Here is a 21,956-nt window from a genome sequence, read left to right as displayed (position 1 = left end):
TTTTTTTTTTCTTTCTTGGGCAGAAGCTGGGATTGGACGATAAGGGATGGATCGCTGGATAATTGCCCTGTTCTGCTCTTTTCCTCTGAAGCATCTGGCACTGGGCACTGTCGGAAGACAGGATACTGGGTTAGATGGACCATTGGTCTGACCCAGTATGGCAGCTCTTTTGTAAACCGATGCTTTTGCCGAAAGAATCTTTGCAGCTCAGACCCATGCAATGAGTATGAAGGGGAAGAGGTGCTGATATTTCATTTGAAAACAGCTTTGATGTGTGGCCCATGCAACTGATACCCCCTGGAGGTGGAGCCAGTACTGATCAGCTAGCCCTTGGTACTTCATTATATCTCCATCAGATTGATGGCCATGTTTGCCTCTGTTCATTTTCAGTAAGGTGTGGAATGAGAAGTGATAAGGCAAAGGGAATTGAAGGGGATGGAAAGAGCTAATGCGGTACCTTTCTTCTTTAAATCCCCTGGGAATTAATAAAACACCCCAAAGATTAAATTAAGGATACGTTGAGGATATTTTTCCCCAAAGGAACCTGCTATGTCTGTCGTAGGGTCATCTTCCAGTCCAGGACTGTCAAGTCCTCATGGCTTGGGGAGACTCTGAGTGTGGGCTGTAGACCTGTGATGCTAGAGAGAAACTGCAGGGTCTCCAGGTGTCCTGCAGTCTCAAGACAGAATCCCCTTCACTGCCCTCTTTCTTATCATCCACATGAGGTGCATGGCATTGCTGCCATCAGTTCGGAGCGAGAGCTCTCAAGGACGGTTTCCCTGCCATCATTCTCCTTGTGAAGCACCAGGCACCCTGGGATGCCAGATAGGGATGGTGTGGCTAGTCCTCCCTTGGAAGTCTTGCAGGGTCCACGTTGTGAAGGATCCAGAAGGAAATGGGGAGCTCTTTGGATCCCAGTGCTATCTCCGGGCATTAGTTTTGATACCTACAGGTGGCAGTTCTCCCCACAGACAACAGGGCTTGAACCAGCGCCCCTGGAAGTCAGTGAGGAAGGTTCCCATTCACTTTCTGAAAGGTCAGTGGGGCCCAGACACAGGGTTACAATGAGTGTCATATTTGGGGGCAGGAAAGAGTTCCTGACCTGTCACATGGGGCTATCGACATAGTCGTATTTGGAGGGTGAGGAGCAATTGCACTTTGCTCCCCGAGGGACAGAGGAGAGGACCAAGGTGGGGTTGCAGGAGAGAAAGAATGATAAAGAGGGAAAATGCCAGATGTTAAAAAAATGAGGGAGAAGGTCAAGTTAGAGAAGAAAACGGTCTTGAAGGAAGAGTGGGGACCAGGGGCAGAAGGAAAAAAAAATGATAAAAAGAACAGAACTTATGCTCTATGAAATATTTTGGATTGATTGGTCCCCTGGTGGTGGTTGTTTCTAGCTGTAGCGAAGAGAGATAGGGAAATATCCCTTTAAATAGTTTGTGGGCCCTCTAATGTCACTACTCACTGTGCTCGGTGGTTTAGAAGCAGCCAGAGCATCAGTGTGCATGTAGCTAGGCCTGATGTGTTTGGGTGTATTTAGAACAGATTGTCTGGGCCCCCGCTGTGCCTGGGTGGCTTCTTCATATAACTTGTTATATGAAGAGCAAAAGACACAGCCATTGGTGACAAGGCTTGGGTCACAACAGCGTCTGTGCTTTCTGCTGGAGCTGTATGAAACAGAGCATGTTCCCACCTTTGGAAGAGGATGGGTGATAATCTCTACCCCTGCCCACTCTGCTTTGGATGCTACAAGTAACCCATGTTTTCCGAGAGGTTGATTGGCATGGGCATGTTGACAAGGACGTTGGGTGTTTTTGCCCTGCTTTGATACACATAACGTGAATCAGCCGTTGGGAAGTGGTACGTGTATCCCATGTGGTTGACTTCCCATAACTGCAGTGGGATCTTGATGATCTGTGTCTGAAATAGTTACACAAAAGTTATATAGATCAAAGTTTTGTGGGCAAGATCCTTGCATGTGGCCAAATTGCACAGAGCACAAGTCAGGGTGTGTATATGCTCCCTTAATCCTGCTGCTGCTCTGTGCCTGGCTCTTCCTCCTGTACTGGTAGAGCAGAACAAAGGCTGCTCTAACTTGCTCCAAGCCGCAATAACGTGCAGAAGGGGGCCCACTAACTTACCATGTGACCTTGAGCAATCATTTCATCTCTCTGTGCCGTCTTGTCTATTATAGTTCTTTGTGGCAGGGACTGTATCTTACTGTGTGTATGTACAGCACCCAGCAAAATGGAGCTGTGGTCTCATTTGAGGTCTCTAAGATCGACTGTAATCTAAATAATAATAATGCATCCTATACTCCTGGGTGACTGTCTACTCTATGAACACCTTATTGCTGACTAATTCCACTCAATAGCTCAATCTGGAAGAGGTCTTTCCCCTTTCCGGGTATTCCCAAATAGACTGGGAATTGAATTCGGGCCTCCTGAGTCTTAGACTGGTGCCCCACCCTGGACCATCCTTCCAGCCGAGAGGCCCGCTGGCTACAGCTTTGTTTAAAGATGGTCACAACCAACATGTTTTGGGTCTCACTCTGGAGCAGGCCATAGAGTTTGGAATTTTTCTCACCCTTGTTGTCACTGTCTTCAGAGTTCTAACTCCTGGGAATTGTCTGCTCTAGTTTATAACATCAGGGGGCATTTTGCTGAATGGGAGACTGGTTCTTCACTTCATACTTGCTCCTTACTCAGGCAAAATGTTCATCAGCTGATGGGAGGAGAGGCAATTGTACTGGGGCCCCAAAGCATCTGCAACTGGGGTGAAGTGGGAGCCAGTCAGTGAACATGAGGTAGTGGGCCCAAAAGTCCTCTCTATGCCTGCAATCCCTGGGTGAAGAGGGCTGGGCTGGGCCCTAGGTCAGATATCCCAGAGGTGCTGCGTTATGCTTGGCTAAGTCCTTGTGCACTCCCACGAATGATGGACGTGTTTTATGTGCGCTGATGGAAAATTGCTTTATATAACCTCCCATCGAAATGGAAAGGGGATAAAAAATTCGGTGCTAGTAAACTTTACTAGGGACCATTATAGTCTGTTCTCTTCTTTAAATGTAAATTTTCTGAATGCCCTAAAGAGCCAGTTTGCACTATACTACAGAGTAGGGCTCTACTAGTCAGTGACTTGGTCATCTTCAGGAAGATTTAAAGGGACACTGTCCAGATTTTTAGGTTCCCAATTTCATCAGCCTTGAAACAGTTGTCATCTGCTAGAGAACCTCCTTCAGATCCTAACTCTCTAATAAGAATATAAGAATGGCCATACTGGGTCAGACCAATAGTCCATGTAATGCAGTACCCCGTCTCCCGAAAGTGGCCAATGCCAGATGCTTGAGAGGTAGTGAACAGAACAGAGGAATTTATTGAGTGATCCTTCCCCTGTCGTCTGTCCCAGCATCTGGTAGGCAGAGGCTCAGGGATACCCAGAGCAGGGGTTGCATCTTTGCCCATCGTGGCTAATAGCCACTGACGGACCTATCCCCCATGAACTTATCTAATTCCTTTTTGAACCCAGTTATAGTTTTGGCTGTCACAACATCGCCTGGCAATGAGCACCATAGGTTGACATTGTATTTCCTTTTGTTAGTTTTAGACCTTCTGCCTATTAAATTCATTGGGTGACCCCTGGTTCTTGTGTTATGTGAAGGGGTAAATAACACTTCCTTATTCACTTTCTCCACACCAGTCATGATTTTATAGACCTCGATCATATCCCCCCTTAGTCATCTTTTTTCCAAGATGAACAGTCCCAGTCTCTTTACTCTCTCCTCGTATGGAAGCTGTTCCGTACCTTTAATAATTTTTGTTGCCCTTCTCTGTATCTTGTGCAATATTAATATAGCTTTTTTGAGATGGAGTGACCAGAACTGCATGCCGTATTCAAAGTTTGGGCCTACAATCGCTTTATGTAGTGGCATTATGATACTTTCTGTCTTATTAGCTATCCCTTCTTAATGGTTCCTAACATTCTGTTCACTTTCTTGACTGCCGCTGCACATTGAGTGGATGTTTTCAGAGATTTACTACAGTGACCCCAAGATCTTTCTTAGAATGGTAACCGCTAATTTTGACTCATCATTTTGTATGTCTAGTTGGGATTACGTTTTCCAGCGTTCATTACTTTGCATTTATCAACACTGAATTTCATCTGCCATTTTGTTGCCCAGTCACCCGGTTTTGTGAGATTCCCCTTGTAACTCTTTGCAGTCTGCTTTGAACTTAACTATCTTGAGTAATTTTGTATCATCTGCAAACTTTGCAATGTCATTGTTTACCCCTTTTTCCAGATCATTTATGAATATGTTGAACCGCACTGGGCCCAGTACAGACCCTTGGGGGATCCTGCTATTTACCACTCTCCACTGTGAAAACTCACCATTTATTCCTGCCCTGTCTTTTAACCAGTTACTGATCCATGAGAGGACCTACCGTCTTATCCCATGACTTCTTAGTTTGCTTAAGAGCCTTTGGTGAGGGACCTTCTCAAAGGCTTTTTGAAAATCCAAGTACACTGTATCCACTGGGTCATCCTTGTCTACATGTTTCTTTGACACCCCCATTTTATTAAAACATAGCCCTGTGATACTGAGAAATTTAGAAAGCAAAACAGTAGCCACTTTTTGTAGGACCTGACCAAAAAACAGTTGGTTTGTGCTTCTCTTTCTGCTGGCTCTGCAGTTAACTATCAGAAGCTCTGATCCTGCTCCCACACGTCCATAGGCATTTACCTTTACTAACCACGATAGTTCTGTGGGTAAGGCACCTTGGGCCGAACTCTTCATTGCATTTCTCCAGGTTTATGCTCATGTGGCCCCATTGACAGTGGAATAATGCAGAGGACAGTCAGGCCCCTTATATTCAATAGGCTACACGAGGCTGGATTTGGTAGTCTGACAAGTTCACGTTGTGTCACTGACATTGAATTTAAACCGTCCAGAGAATTGGACAGGAAAATTCTTCCTGTGAAGGGGCATCTCCATTAGCCTAAAGCTGGCAAAGACTGCATAGCCATGTCATATACCAGTTGCCGCTCCTCCCCAACATATGGAGACAAAGGGCTGGGTGAGGACAGGAGTGGGCATGGTGGAGCTGAATTGGACTGGGACCCATTTTAATTCCTAGCTTCTCCACTGATTTCCTGTGTGACTTTAGTAAGTCATTTAATTTCTCAGTGCCTTGATTCCTTTACCTGTGGATTGGAAATAATCATAGTACTAGCTTTGTCTGCTTAAACTGTAGGCTCTTTGAGGCAGGGATGATCTCTCTTTCCGTGTGTTTGTACAGCGCCTAGCACAACGGGGCCCTGATCTGAGTTGGGGCCTCTACAAGTTACACTATTACAGATCATAACAATAATTACTCTTGTAAAATAAGACTTTTTAATTTCACCTTTTTTGAAAGCACGGGGTGGGGGTGGGGGTGGGGAAACGGTTCCCAAATGGAAAAGGACAGAATCAGGGGAAGAAAAATTTCTTTTCAAGCTTCTAAAGGGAATCACAATGAATGCTGAGTTTTAAAAAAATTAAAATTATAAAAACAAACAAACTTGGAAGTGTCTTTTAAGCTTTTAATTCATTCAGAGTTCTTTCTCACTCAGCACTAGGTAAATCTCATAGTTCCAAAGTGCTAATTGTCTTCTCTGTGTGATCAATATGAGGAGATATTTTGCGTTCAGTAACCCTATACATTGACACGTATATTGTTTGGAAAGATGTTAAATATTTCTTAAAGGGGGAGTTGTAGGATGAGGCCTCCAGTCATTTTCTTTTTTCTTTTGTGTCAGTGCTAATAATACTCACCCTCCCTCCCTTTAAAAGAAGGTACAGCAATTTCCCCTCACAAATTCCAAAGCATAGGCAGCTGGAGTTAAGACAGTCATTTGTTTAATTGGCTGAACAATGCCCGGTTACTCTGTGTCATCAGTCAAGCTGGCTGCTGAGTAGAGTTTTAGAAACAGTTTGCATCTTTTCAGGCAGCAAATATAACACACACTGACTCAGAGTCTATTTTCATAAATCCCTCTTTCCAGGGACTTTGCATGGGATGATGTTAGGTTTGATATACAGCCAAAATGTGGACAGGCATTTCAGGGAATTAGACTTTTCTAATGAATGCACATGGCCTGAGTAATTACCCCCACCCCAATTAATTACAAAGTTGAATGGTTTACATTTGGTTAGAAAATGGAGTTTATTTCCACTTTGCTTCAAACTGGTGGCTTCCTGATAAATTTACTCTGCTATTTATGAGACAAGAGTTTACATTTGTTTGGTCCTTATCCATCTAATCTATCTATCTAATCTATCCATCCTCTCCTACATCCAGGTTGACCTCTAAAGTAAACATTCCTTTGTCTAAAAGGAGGCTGCTTGTCCCACAGGGGGAATTCTTGTGCTAACGTCATCATTCCTTTTACTGTAATCTTGACTGTCATGGAGAAAGCCTGGGCTCAGAGTTTGGAATCTGCCTTTTAAGATCCGGAATCTGATAAGGAAAATCTTTGCTTCACTTGAATTTCCCAATATGTGTAAAGTCAAATGGACTTTGAAAATCTCCCCCAGGGTCCAAAGGCATGGTGCCCAACTCCTTTTGAAAATCAACTCCCATTGGAGCCTTTGAAAAATCTTACCCAAAGAGAGCATTTCTGGGCCAAAAGGACTTTAGCTCAGGCAGTTCCTGGATCTGATAGTGCCACCCTTTCCCATGTTGAGTAAGGATGGGACAGCTTGGAGAGTAAAGTAATACTGAGGGTGAGTATGGGAAGCACAACCTGGCCCCGTGTGAGCAGAGGAAGTGATATAGGATCTCAGGCCTTCGGCTTAATTCAGTCCTTAGCGAGGCAAAACTTCCAGGACGAATGCCCTGTCCTATACCCCTGTCTCACCTGATTGGCTCTTTCTCACATGGAGAATCCCATTGATTTCATGAACAAGGATGTGCAGAACTGGGCCTCATTCAGTGGGAGTTTTGTCTGGGTAAAACCTGTGGCCAGATTCTGCCACATTTGATTCATGCTCAGTAGTACCTTGCTCCATGGATACTCAGTGTCTTACTTACTAAGTGGTGCTTTCGAACGGTGCACTGGGTGTCCCTTCAGGGACAAATGGGGTGGAGACGCCTTCCTCCTGACATTCCTGAATATGGGCACACAGGAATCTGGCTGTATATCTTAGTTACTTATATGGCCCCATTACTTGGTTTCTGAGCACCTCCTAAACGTCTTAATATATTTATCACCCCCGGGAGGCAGGGCAGGGCTGTTATCCCCATTTCACAGAGGGGAACTGGGGCCCAGATTTTTAAAGGTGTTTAGGTCCCTAAAAACACACACAGTGGGATTTTCTGAAGTGTCTAAGCACTTAAGAGCTTCTGAATATTCCACTGGTCACCCCTCTGCATCTTTAGGCACCTCACCTCAATACCTGGCCCTAAGTGACTTGCCCAGGGTCACGCTGCTGGAAGTCTGTGGCAGAGCAAGGAATTGAACCTAATTTTCCTAAGTCCTTAGGCTAGGGCCCTAACCACAACACCAGCCTTCCTGTAAGCAGAGAGGAGTGTGCCCGGTACTCCACATGCCCACAGAATAAGCTGGTGGGAAATGGGCATAGCCAGCCCCAAGGTGCCAGCAAGCATAGCTAAGCCAGAAGAGGGCTGGGGAGGGGTGATTTGCTGCTGATCTAGGCTAGGAGGAAGCTAGCCCTCTGGAGGAAGAGGGAATCGGGGTAGGATTCCAGCCCCAGAGAGGGGTCTGTGAGTTGCAATGCAAGTCCCCCAAAAGATACAATCCAGCTCCTCACTTCAAAAAAAACCCACCCCCAGGTTCGGCGATCGCTGAGTATCTTTCAAGCCTTCCACGAACCAGCACGGGCCTGAGAGCAACAGATTTTTTAAAATGATGAGCTACAGCCCTTTCCCCGTTCAAGCCGCGCGCACAGTCAGGATCAAGGCAGAATGTTTACCGAGGTAAACATGATTATCCCCAATCAGAGGCCCTAATGATGGTTATTATAATGACAGCAATTGTGGGGAAAGGGTGTGTAATTACGTTGATTCTTCTCTTTATTGTACATATAATAATAAGCAATTTCATGCAACAGACGAGGGGGAAGATGGGGCATTTATTTCATTAGGCTCTTCAATGATTGGGTGTTGGGCCAAATCCTGAAGTCTTTACTCAGTCTTTACTCAGGCAAAATTCCCACTGAACTCAATGGGAGTTGAATGAGTAAGAATCTTGTTCCTATTACAGAAGGGTCCAGAGGCCTCAGCAGAGAATGGGGCCCTGTTGTGTTAGATGCTATTTAGACTCTGGCCCATGCTGCAGAAAAATGCTGAGCGTTTGTCTAATTCCTTAATTTGGGGGGAAATGTAACTGACGGATTCTGCCGGCTGCACTTTGAGCTGCTGAGAGAGCCACAGGGCTGTCTCTTAAAAAGGAGCTGGAGGGTCTGGTTGATCACCGAGGTATGTGAGGCTATCCTGACATTCTAAGACATGTAACAAAGGGTTCGTAACCTGGTGGGAGAGCATGTTTATTTTAGGGGGCTGCTGCTAAATGGAGGCTGTCCATTTCGTGTGCACATGCCTACCTCTCCAGCAGCACCTTTGACATGCCATGCGTTACCCTGCCTCCTTCGCTGGCTCTGACCCTGTGCCTCTTCTCAGGTTACACTCAGTATCTACCCCCAGTAATCCAATTTAAGCGGCTGTATATAAGTAACTGATAGAAACTAAAGGAAAAAAAAATAGAGGAAAAGTACCCTAGCTCACAAAGCAGAAGAGAAGGTAATTTTGTTTAAAAATAATCTTGTATCACTTTCCCTTATTTATTTTTAGCTAGCACGAAAGGTATGCATAAAGAGCCCCTCAACACATTTGATGTCATCTGTGTCTACAGCACCTAGCAGAATAGGATCTGGTTCTTGAATGAGGTCCTGTAGGCCCTACTGTCATATAAATGATAAAGGATGATAAGTTGTGGCTCGGGGTCACCAGGTAAAACGTCTCTATAAAGGTCCCAATTCTGCAAACCTGTGCGCAGAATTCATCCCACTGGAGCCAGTGGGAGAGAGGCAGAACTACTTAGATAAGAGCTCCCAGGGCCAAACCCACAAAGCCCCGTGGATCCGAATGGATTCTCTAGCACTAGTAGATTCCACCTGGTGGAACTCTGTCTGGACACATGCACATGCCAGGATTCCATTAACTTCACTCACCCATTCCAAGGCAAAATTTTAAGTTACGACATCAACAGCGCTTTGGGACAAGGAACTTGTTGATCTCTCAACCGCATCGGCAATTTTAGAATCGTCTGATGCCACAGTGTCAAACTTCCTTCTGACCCAGGGAATGATCCCTATTCCAACAGTTTCCTCCGGTGTAGCTGACGTATTGCTTGCTGGAGTGTTCAAAGTTGGTTTGGCTAATTGCCTGTTTAGTCCCCTGGGGTTTGTTTATGAAGTGTGGTAGGTTCTATAGTAATCGTTAGAGAAGGAGAAGACATAAGGTAACTGGAAAGTTACCAAGGTAGTTGCCCAGATTGCCACTATGGTATCTATGAGCATGGCAGTAGGATCTTGTCTGCATCCAGGGAATTTGCAGCAGTGTAACTATATCAGCAGAGTCCCTGGAGACTAAACAGCGCTCTCCACCCTACAAGTGGACTTTCCAGGGCAGGGTTGAAACATATTGGCAGGAGAACATGAAAGGAACTTTAACCGCTACTACCCTAGCCCCTTTTTCTCCTCCTCCCTTCAAATCAGTGGGAGAGTTTTGCTGTTGATTTCAGTGGATGCAGGATTGAGCCCATTGTGTGCTTGGCTGACTCCACCTGTTGAGGATGTTGCTGATTAAATGATGGCTACCCCATTAATTTAAACTGGAACTTTCATGTGCTCCTAGGACATAAAGAGGTGAAGAGATACAGATACGTACTATGGAGAATGGCATCATTACTGCGGTTTTACTCGGTTACACTAGTTCTTACAACATCGTCTCTTCTTCCCTTTTGCTAGAGAACTGCAAGAAGAGCTGAAGGGAGTGATGTACCAAAGAAACGTTAGCTAGATTTGGTCTAATTTTCAGTGTATTTTGTCATCTTATATATAGTGTGAGACTGAATGGAAATATCCTCCAGACAAGACCATTTAAAATCCATGACAAGCCCCCCGTTCGACATCAGAGGGAGTAAGATGAGGCTCAAGGTGCATAGAAAGTAAATTTGGTGCTGTTGTTTCTGGAATATGTAGCAGAGAACTTTTCCACTGAGTATCAGCATGATCTGGCACTCATACCCATTCCGCAAATTGGTGGGTTCCAGGTACATTGCACATGCAGCCTGCAGCAAGTAGCATTTTTTTCAGAGAACTGTAGAAATTGCAGATGGAAGAGGCATGTTTGACGATCTGATCCCTTCCTGGAACTGCAGGATTGTGTTCAACTGCATTTCTATTTGATTTAGTTGGGGTACGTCCTGCAGCAGGGGGTTGGTCTAGATGACCTCCTGCGGTCTCTTCCAACCCTAATCTTCTATTATTCTTTGATCTCCTCATGTTTGAAAGCAGCATCTGATGAATGCCCCACATGATGAGGCTTCCAACACAACCCTTGGGAGACTTGTAAAACACAATTGTTGGGAAGACTTTCCTGTTGTTCAACTTTATTTTCCTTTTCTCAGTGTCCTGACAGTACCTCTAGTGATCCTTCCTCTTAACCACCCTAGTAAAGTCTCCATCCATGGTGTTTACACACTTCAAATATTTATATTAGGACAGCTGTCCTTTGGTCCCCTTTTACATTTCAGGTGTGCATGTAAACACTTACTCTGAACTATTCTTAAAAGTGCTGGCCTATTTTCACCTTTCCTTCAAGTCTGTAATCACGACTGCATTGCAAATTATAGCCTAAAAAGGTGTGCTGGACTAAATGAAGCATAAAATACAAAGGACATAGTGTTTAGACATTCTGTTGGGAAAAGGAGAAAATTAGTATGTATCTTTGTGGTGTGAAGCGTGGATTTGCTTAGTGTTAGAAATTCTACGTTAACCCATGTTCTAAAGACGTCAGTTAGTGTAATGGGCTTGCAGGAGATGTTTTGTGTTTCTGCTCCATAAGATTGTGAGTTAATATTACTGTGCCTACTTTACTGTTCATTAAGAATGTAATAATGGCATCATGTGACTGCTACTACATAAGATGTGCTAGGTGGTAAAAGTAAAGAGCCGCCCAACTCTGCTGATTAAGGGGCTTCCCTCAGAAGGCACCACTAGCTTCCTGGAAACAATAAGTTGCAAGGAACTTGCAACTTGAGGGTCGTGACTCCTGAGGGGGTGTCATAAGTCAGGGGGCCGTGGCCACCATCCCTTTCTGTTTGCTTAGAGGAGTGGCTGAAGCTTTTTTTCCTGTTGTCACCTAGGGTCATGAGGTGAAGAATGGCTGTTCTAAAGTAACAGATGCGCATTGTTCGAACGAATCCTTCTTTTATAGACATTGCCCCGCCCGTCAGGGCTCAGGTAATAGTCTCGAAGTGGGTATAATATGGCTGAGATTTCCTAAGCCACCTCAAGGGTTTGGATGCCCAGTTCCCATTCATTTCAGTCCCTTAAGGCATCTCTGAACAACACTGCCTGCAGCTGCTCCTTACTGTATTTTCCTAGCCAGCTCCAGGAGGATTCAAAATGAAACACAGACTCTGAGCTGCTTGTTGCAATGTGCGTGCTCTTCCCAGGTGCTCCTCAGGGCACCAGGAGGAACTAACTATTCCTTGCTGGAGCGGTCCCTTTCCAGTCTTCTTGACCAAGCAGCTTCTGCCCGTTTCTTGGGAAAGGTCCTTACGGCCCAGACACAGCAACCTGTTGTTTCTGGGCGGGTTTCGTAAATCCCTGGTCTTAGTCAGAGCCTTAACTCTGGATGCTTCTTGTGGATTAAGTAACTGACTTGGTTTGTTCCCTTTTCCCCCCATCTAGATTTTGGTCATTCCACCGAGCTGGCCTTCGCCGTGGAGCCCAGTGATGACATAGCCGTGCAGGAGCGGCCGCTGGTGCTGTACTGCCAGGTGGAGGGAATCCCGCCCATCACCATTACGTGGCGGAAGAACGGGGCGATGGTCATGGACAATGAGAACACCTTTGTGCTGGCCAATGGATCGCTGTACGTCTCCCGCTTCCAGAAAGTCAGGGGGGATGGGTCGTCTGATGAAGGCGAATACGACTGCATGGCTCAAAACCGCTTTGGGCTGGTGGTCAGCCGCAAGGCGAAGATTCAAGCAGCTAGTAAGTACTGCGCTCGCCCTATCCAGGCCTCCAAATTCCAGCCAAGGATGGTCTTGTTTTGGAAGTAGAAATGTTCATTCCCTGGTAGCATTAAAGGATGCATAGTAGTTGCATTGGCTGGCTGGAGGTAGAGCAGTAAGTCTACAAGGATCTAAATGATCTGAACGCCAAGGAGGCATCACAACTTGACTATAGATCTGAGATGCACAGGTACATGTGCTCCCATTCTGTCCCAGAGCTAATGGGTTTTTGGGAGCCCAGCTGCCACTTATGTTTTCTGCCTGCCTGCCCTCCCTGTATCTGGTGCACAGAGATGTGGCTTGGGCGTGCTTTCAGAACTGGTGCAGGAGCGTCCGTGCTCCTCTTTCTATAGATCTTACACGCAGGGCTGGAAGGGTGAAAGTTCATATATGGACGGGATTGCTAAACAGTAAGAACCAAGCCATTGGCAGGCTTCTGTCTGGAAACCTGAATGCGGGGTGGAGGAGAGGATTAAAAGAATGAGAGAAAAAGACGAGTGGGGAGCAGATGTGGGCTATCGCTGTGATCTAATCTTTGGAATAATTGTACTCCTGTAAAAGGAGAGCTAATCAGCCCTTGCTTAAGGAGGAGAAAAATAAAGAGACCTCATGGTAGTAAATCCCCTGTCCCAAAGGAGTGTGTTGCAGTCAGTCACACAGTGAATACTCCATCACTCATGTCTCTTCTGTTCTGTGTTTTGAATTCTCGTTGCCTCTCCCCGCTGCTAGGTACCATTCAAAAGGCATCACTTTTCCAACAGTAGGCAAAGACCTTTTGAAGGTCACCATTTCTTTGTTATTTAAGGCAGGCAGTATGGAGGCAGCAAGGCTTATTTACTCCGTGGCATTGCGTTGCCTTCGGGGGCGAGGCTAACAGCACAAGACAGATTGTCTGTTGTAGGAGCCTGTAGGGGGGAAAAAAATGAAAATGTCAAAGAGTGAATGAAATTTAAAAAAAAGAAAGAAAGGGAACAAAATACTGAGTGGAACACGATTGTGATTCCGTGGCCTGCCTGTGCCTGCAGTCTGCTGCTCTCTTATTTATCCCATCGTCTTTGGAAATGCTGTTCCTGAAGTTAATTCTTTCTTGAGTGGCATATGCTCTGCCGGTGTTTTCCTAAATGCAGCCCGCTTGGGTTTTTGATTGCTGGTTTGGTCATGAGTCTGAGGGTTGTCCAGATAGCAGCAGCAGCTAACGGCCCCCTGAGTGGTGGTTTCTGTCTGTGTGCCTTCCACAGAGGGTCTGTCCTTTTGCCAGTAGGCTATCTGCAGGCTGCCTGAGGTCCAGTAGGGTGTCCTTTCTGCATTCAACCAGATCTGGTGGTTATATCTAGGCGTGTACTTTATGTACAGTTCGAGTAAGGAGATACCCCATTCCCACCTTGGCTATCACCAGGCTGAGGTCCTTCATGTAAAAATTCTGGGCCAACATTGTGAAAAGACCCCAACTCCTTTAAGAGAACATGATTTGCTCACTCTAGGAGTGGCCCCATAAAAACGCTTCCATTGCCTTTGTAATTTATTTTGAGACCATCTGATGGAAGGGGCAAAAAAGCCCAGGCAATATCCTCCGTCAGGGTGTGGAACTTCCCTGGTTATACTTATTGCCGCTGAAACCACTTAAAATCCTTCCCTTCCTGCTGTGGGGCTTTGGATCGCTGACTGTCGTTAAAGGGAACGTCCTGCCATCAACCGTTCCTGAGTGTACGGAGAGGCCATCAGCCAACCTCGCCGTTTAGTGGTGTGAGTAATGACAGTATCGAGGAGGCAAAGGGTCTGGATCTGTGCCAGGCAAGTAGCCAGATCTGTAACATGCCAGTCTCCTGAGGACAAGCCTCAGAGCGTTTTTGGTGACCAGTTTTGTCACTTCTGAGCTGGGAGATGGCTGACACAGGAGTATAATTTCCGACTTCCTGGCCCTGTAAGTGGGAGATGTAAGAGCCAGAGGAGTTACCTTTGGGATAGCTGATTGTCAATAAACAGTGCTCTCTAGGCTACGGTGTCAATATATATGTGAAGAGCTGTGTGTTCCTCAATAGCATTTCCTTTGGTAACTAGATTTTAGCTTAAATCACAATGAAAGAGAATCACGCTGAAAATATTCTGGACCATATTCTGGCTTCGGGCTTGGAGCTATCATAATTTCTTCCCATGCTCCATTAACCCTGTACAGAATATACTGTCTTCTCCCCACCCCGTGCAGTGAGATCCCACCAGGAATGGGAGTCATCTGCAGGGCATCGTGGTGCATGGAGCTGAGCACGTGTACTTGGGCCAGTGTAACCCACTGTTCAGCGTGTGTTGCCGATCCATAGAAAATATGAATCCGCCGCAAGTGCCAGCTAGAAACTTAGTTCAGTGGCTTATTCGTTAGGTCCCAGATTCAATCCCCTCTGACGCTCAAGATGACGGCTGTCCTCCCTGGCCCCAAATCTTCACCACCCATCTTGCTTCTTCGATAGAATGCAGAATGGCACCTCAGTCGACTGGGTATCAAAAAAGAACAGTTTCTATTTTTTTCAGCATTTTTATTAGGGTTTTTTTTTTTTTTTTGGACCGAAACAGGTGAAATTGGCATGAATTCATGAAACAGTCCGGTGTCCCCGAATCTGCCTCTTTTGCTGAAAAAAGGTTTAGGTTGGAAATTTTGTTTCCCAGCTGTATTTAGAAGCAATGTTCCAAACAGGTGGAAATTGGTTTGTCGTCTCTTGCACTGGACTTCCACACTGCCAGGGCCACCGGTTATTTATTCTTTGTCCCATGGTAGCACCTACGGGTCCCAGTCATGGATCAGGGCTCCATTGTGCTAGGCGCTGTACAAACACATACCAAAAAGATGGTCCTTGCCTTGAGGCGCCCACCTTGTGCATTAAGCACAGAAATTCCAGTTGCATTAACTGGTAACGAGCGCTTATAATCTTGGGTGCTGTTTTGCTTTAAGGAAGAAAATATGAAAGAGTTAAAAATGTCTCTGGGCTAAATCCTGGTCCCCCTGCAGATACGCCCTTCGTTCTGTACTGACAGCTGGGCAGAAAAGTGAAGGAGAAATAAAAAAAAAAATCATGAAAGTTTATCAAGGCTGCGCTACTGAGAAGTAAAAGGAATCTGACAAAGCAGAGCCCCCAGAGAGCTCTGCTATACATTTCACTCTGTTCAAAGGGATGACGGTCGTCTCATATCATCATGACAGACTCTGGCTTTGTATTGTCGCTTGGCTTATAGTCTTCTTGGCTCTGTGGCGCTTCCATGTTTGCATTCAGGAAGTGTTGTTGGATATCGCCTTTTTTTTATGTTTCAAGTTTACTTCAACACATTGATATTGGGTAAAATTTAACTGGAAAACCAGGCTGATCACAGATGTATATATAATACAGGGTCCTCATGGTATGAATGCTCAGATTCGAACTCCTCATAGATTATTGGCATTGAAATGAAAGGTTATGCCATATATCTCAGGGAAGGTAAATTGCCTGAGCTTTTCAATAAAGTCTTGGATTTGGCAGTATTTAGACAAATCAGTGATGCAATGATTTGGGAAATTTTAATACAGAGAAACATGGTCTGACAATAGAAATGGAGGCCAGACATTCCTGAGTCAACCAAGACTCCAAATCCCGGCTCTGGCACTGATTTTTCCTGCAGCCTTGGGCAAGTCATGTCATTTCTCTGTCTCAGTTTCCCCATCTGTAAAATGGGGCTAAAGTGCACTTTTTGACCTCCTAGGGGCAGGATTATCAAATTTAATTAGTTAAATGCTATATAATTGCTATGTATTCTCATGAATAAAACCTAGGCTTCATAAGGGTACCTCTGTTGTTATACAGTAGTATTGCAGGGATGGAAATTGGCTTGTTCTGTTATGTGGATTTTCAGAACATGTGCTAATAGTATTTTCATACAGTAATTAATCGTACAGTAGTAATTAAACCGAACAAAGACCTTTGATATTTGTACCTGCATCTAGCAGACTTCTTTGCCTGTCCTTGATCAGAACTTTCTAGTTGTTTGTTGTTTGTTTGTCCAACCCCAGTGTGTGGGTTTGAAAGGTCGCAGCATACGGCATGCTCTTTTATAATCTGATTATGTTATTGAATACGGCTATTTTTTTCTAAAGATAACAGAACAGTTTCATAATTTATCTTCTCATAACTCTTAGCTTTCTTACTTAAAATCAGTTTCATGTATCCACGTTCTCCTAAGGGAAGGATCAGGGAGGATGTGTGAATTTATCTGTGTAGGTCTGGCTCTGGCTTGCAGAGATTCATGGGCAGGGGGGAAAAAGAGGGATCCTTTTTTAGCAGGACAGCATTAAAGATCTTTAGTTTGCCCCCGGAAAAGCTGATTAGAGGCACTTTGATCAGGCATTTTATTGCTCATTTCACACTAGCTCTCTTTTTCTCTCCAGGCCTGCAGATGTTGTGTTTAACTATAATAGCATCATTCAGTGGGCAGGCCACAGGTCTGGGCATCAGGAGACTCAGGGGTCAGTTCCTGGTTCTGATGCTGAACTCCTGGGTAATTTTGAGCAAGTCACGTCCCTTCTCTGTGCCTCGGTTTCCCCATCTCTAAAATGGGGATGATAATTCTGACCTCCTTGGTAAAGCTTTTTGAGCTCTATGGATGGAAATGCTATATAATCACTAGGTATTAATAATGAAAAGGTGTGATGCTTTGTTTTGTTTTTGTTTTACATTCTTCTTTTGCTGGATAAAACAGATGCAAAGGGCTTGATTGTGTCTGTAGGCACAGCCCTGAGCAAGACCATAAACTGTAGCATATCAACACTACCCTCTCAGAGGCACAAATTCCTCCCTGCTTCCTTCTCCTTCCAGCGGAATAGCACTTTCTGTTGGCTTCTACCACTGGCATGCAGGCATAGGGATTGGCGGAGCTCAGGCTCCGTCCACTCTCTGTCTACTCCCACCTACCTGCTCAAGTGAGGGAAGATAAATGGATCTAAGATCTGGAATGGATGAAGGAATGGGTTAGGAGCCCGTACGGTCTTGTAATTCAGGTCTCACAGCCTAGTCCCAAATAAACACAGGATGAGTTTAACATGGAAGAACTGAGTGATATTTCCATTCCATGGGGTCTATGCCATGCACGCTGGTGTTATACCACTCTCCAGGCCTCCTTCAGGAGAAGAGCACTACAGAATGTAAAGCAGCTAGGCTCCTTACCATCACCGCCTTTTGTTTATCTAGGGCTTATGTGGAAGCCATGTGTCATCTTGCAGAATTTGCAGCCTTTCCACCCGCACTATAATTTGATGGAGCTGCCTTGCATCATCATAAATCACAGCCTGGCCCGTGGAATAGGACCCATTGATTATATCACTCAATAACAAGCAATTATCGCTAATTGGAAACCACTGTCGTAGTGGATCCTGGGTCAGCTGCTGCACACATCTGGCCTGATGCTGGCAAGTTGCATGGTTTGATCTGATTGTATTAAAAAAGACAGTCTCATTGCTTGATGCCAAATGGGTTTCCTGAAGCCAGGCGAGATGTTTTGGCCTGATGCTTTGATCTAGGTTGGCACCCCACAATGGCTCTGCAGAGGGCTGTACCTGCCAGGCAAGAGTTCCCCCATCACCTCTTGTCCAGAGAGACCTCAGTTACCAGCACTGTAGGCCCCCAGCTCATTTACCTTATTTCAGCAGATCCCCAGCCACTTGCTTCCATCCCACTGTGCCTGTGTGTACTTAGCACTTCCCCTGTTGGCAGGAGGGGAGTGCTGATATTCTGTGCAAAGCAGATGTGATTTCTGTCCTCTGCATCGATCCTTTGGAGACGGACATTACAGACAACAGCACCAACTTCTCTAGTGAACCCCGAGGCCAACACCCCTTCCCCGCTAACCGCTAGCCTCCATGACCTAAAGGGTGAGGGTCTCAAGGTCACTTGCAAAAAAACCCTACTGTTCCCACATGCCTTTGAGTCCTTTTGCCTTTTAAGCTATTTGCCCGGCAAAGAAGGTTGTGTGCTTTTTTTTTTTTTTCTTTAAAAGCAGCAAAGATCTTCCCATCATTTCAACTCCTCTGTATAGAAGACATTCAGTATGTTTAAACTGCAGCCCCCTTTGAGCTGTGGGATGGTAGGAAGAGCAGGCTGAGCCTAAATAATGGGAGAATTGATAGGAGGGAAGAGGCAAGAAGGAAGTCTAAAAGGATTAAGCAGAGACAAAGAGGGCTGATTATTTTATGGGTCACAATACAAGGCATTAGAGTGAGATCACAAAGGGATGTAATTACAAAAGAAGGCCATATTGGAAGGATCAGACCAGGATTATAGTGGGAAATACATTTACACCGTTTTGTTCCACTCATTATGAAGTTAGCATTTTAAATTAAGGTTGAAATAAGGTGGCCCCAGTGTTGTCACAAATGTATTTCCTGGGCAGTGCCACCATTTGGATTTGGATGCAGATGGCAAACCACCCTTCAGAACTTCATAATCAAACCTTAGACCCACCTACCTGGTTTGTTTTTCTCTTGTCGAGAAGACGGAGAGCCCTTTGGGTGGAAAGTTGAAATCGGGTCACCACACTTCCAAAATTAAAAACTTGGGGTTCTTTTGTGGTGACACTTTTTAGGGTCATGAAATATTTGCACAAGACAAAAATGCACTTAAATATATATACGCCGGTGTTGCTACAGCCAACATCTGGCTCAAGAGTGACATGGGCAGATTACTTCTGGTGGAGGACTTTTTCCATAGTAGGTAGGCCTCCAGCTTCCAATGATTTCAGTGGGCGTTAGGTACCTAATATCTTTGTGGGTCTGGGTCTGAATGAGCTTTGATCTGAGACGTTGAATAGTATCACTCTGAGCAAAAGAACTGCTTTGGTAATGTCTGTGTGCTCCTCCGACTATTCTCCTCAGTCCAAATATTGTGCAGCATGCTGAACCCTCATTCAGCTGGACTGGATTGTTCTTGGTAAACCCTGAGCCGATTCTACTTGTTGGAGCAATATGTCTTGGGGGCGGGGAACAACAAACAACATTTTAGTTATAAAATCAACCAAATGGTTTGATTGGCTGAAATGAAAAAACAAGGACATTTCAGGGGTCCTGTAAAGTTCTTGTGAACCAGCAAAACCACATGAAAGAAACAGAATTGTCCAAGGAAAACTGGGACAGGTGGCTTGGATTTTTAGTAGATTTGCAGATTTAAGAGTTAGCCACCCATCTCCCATTGAATTTCAGAGTCTGCCTAAGTTGCCTTTGAAAGCTTGAAATTTGGTGCTTGTTTCACCTTTCTTGTAAAGGATGCTGGTTTGTAGCAGTGTGAGGTTCATTTAAATATAATCTCACTCTTCTCTGTAATGGTTGTAATGTAGCTAGGACAAGCTGTAACTGCAGCAATGGTTTCTCGCTTATAGGAGCATTTGCTCTTTGGGCAGTAATGGCACTTAGTCGTTTGAAAGAAGGCTCCAGGGAAATATATCAGAGGAGTTTCATTAATGGTAGGACTGTTGAGTTATTTGTCTCATTTAACCTTTGTAGCAAAGCTGAGGAAGTTTGGACATCTCTAAGGTCAGCAGGACCTAGATAACTGATTTTTAGACATAACCAGAGCAATTTGAAGGTGGCTTTAAAAAAAAAAAAAAGGTCTACATCCACAACCGGTGTAAACTGGGGTCTCCATGGAAGTCAGTGGAGCAATGCTGATTTACATCAGCTGCTGATCAAGCTGTTGGTGTTTCGGTTTTGTTTACTTGTGCTTTAAAAATCTCTGTTCTGTCCCTGCATTATTTTGCTAGATTGTTTGCCAAGATGGTAGCCGTTGTACTTGGCAAGAGTGGGACACTGAAGTTCTTTCAGATGACTGCAGGGATTCTATTGTCGGAGCCAGTAAATTTTCATTTTCATCTACTGGGACGGTGGTTCTCAACCTTTCCAGGCTACTGTACCCCTTTCAGGTGTCTGATTTGTCTTGCGTACCCGAAGTTTCACCTCACTTGAAAACTGCTTGCTTACAAAATCAGACCTAAAAATACAAATGTGTCACAGCTCACTGTTATTGAAAAATTGGTGATGGTCTCATTTTTACCATATAATTATAAAATAAATCGATTGGAATATAAATATTGTACTTACTTTTCAGTGTGATACTTGAACCTGTTTTTCACTTGAGCCTTGTCTGAAGCCTGGGCCCTAGGCAGCGGGGCTGAAGCATGTAACTTAGCTTCGCAGGGCTCCCTGTGGCATGGGTCCCTGGGCAATTGCCCTGCTTGCCAGCCCTGCACTTGCAATATCCCTAAACCCCTTCTGTGACCCCTGCCACCGCCGGGGGGCTGCAACCCTTCGGTTGAGAAACACTGATCTAGATGAGTTGAGTACACCCCAGTAGACCTCTACGCGTCTTGAGGAGTACGCATACCACTGAACTGGGAGACTGGATGCCATTTTCTAAGACATCAAGTTGCCTGAAACTGTTTAATAGCGGATCAAGTCATCAGTAGTGACTAGAGAAGGGTTCAAAACCAAAATGTCTGAACTGCAAGGACGTTTAGACCCATGACAGATCCCCTTAGTCAGTCATGGTCCTGGATCTGAACTGGGTCTGGGAAAGCTCTGACTCCACTCTGTGTCCATCTCTAGGCTTAATGCCTTGGGCCCATCTCTAGGAACAAGGGAGTATGCCTGAGTTCCACATGCTTGGCCTGGTATAAATGCAATAAGAAAAAGAAAACTTCAAATGGGGACAGAAGACCAGGTCCCCTCAATACAAAGCTCTTTTAATAGGGGAAAGGCACCCAGGGAAGCCGTAGTGTAGACTTCTCCATCATCCTGGGGACTGGGATTTCCGGATGCAGCCCTGGAGTGCAGGTTGATTGCCTGAGTTGCAGACGTTTGTTATGTCTTATTTTGACAGCTTGAAATCTTCACTACTGAAGTGGCAGGAAACACAGTGAATGCAGGCTGCTTTATCTTGAGCCAACATGGGGAACACAAGTAGCTGTGACCTAGTGTCCAGGAATCCAAACAATGCCTCTATAACTTCTATCCTAATTTGGAACCTTAGAGCTTGGAATCAATATTTATTGCCAGGAATCTCCCAGATTGCAAACCTAAGTGCTCTGAGAACCTGTACAGAAGGTGTTACAAAAGAGCAAAGAATTAGTTCACATGATTCACTGGGAATTTATTTTGGCTTGGATCTAGAGGTGCCCTTAAATCTTAGGCTTTGCAAGCCTATCAGCATGCAAATAGTATCCAAAGCCAAAGAAGAGAGGTTACATTGGCTACAATGACCAGGTGAGAGAGATGCTTCGTTTTTTTCTGCCACCATTTATTGGAAAGACAGTGAGTAGGAATTGACTTTCTGGAGCCATTCGGCCCAGGAAATCCATACTGTTGGTCTGATGGGTAACTAGTGATTCTTTGTAACTTAAAAGATTCCTGTGCCTGGCTTGATACGTTGTATTTTGCTAATCCTGGGTTTGACCCTGTGGTTACTGATAATGGCCAGGAAAAGGAAACAAAATAAAAGATGTTTGAAAAGATGTTTAATCTCTGAAATCCAGCAGGGTGGTGGATTCTGCACTTTAACCTGCTGTCTGCAGTTACAGCTCCCTCCCGGGGCGTGACAGCCCTGGGATAGGGTTTTAAACCCTTTTCTGTTATGTGCAAAATATATCAACAGCTCCTA

General features: G+C 45.0%; 1 protein-coding gene across 1 annotated transcript in view; it reads left to right on the top strand.

Moving 5' to 3' along the window:
• IGDCC3 (immunoglobulin superfamily DCC subclass member 3) overlaps window positions 1-21,956 on the top strand; it is a 179,951-nt gene that overhangs the window by 4,907 nt on the left and 153,088 nt on the right. Inside the window, exon 2 of the mRNA XM_074966574.1 lies at window positions 11,975-12,280. Within this exon, the coding sequence (XP_074822675.1) occupies window positions 11,975-12,280 (306 nt within the window). The remainder of the gene's footprint in view (window positions 1-11,974; window positions 12,281-21,956) is intronic.

Source organism: Natator depressus, chromosome 10 (genome assembly GCF_965152275.1).
Source record: "Natator depressus isolate rNatDep1 chromosome 10, rNatDep2.hap1, whole genome shotgun sequence".
Taxonomy (NCBI): Eukaryota; Metazoa; Chordata; order Testudines; family Cheloniidae; genus Natator; species Natator depressus.
The sequence above is the reverse complement of the archived record's forward strand: the minus strand, read 5'-3'. Positions and strand labels throughout refer to the sequence as shown.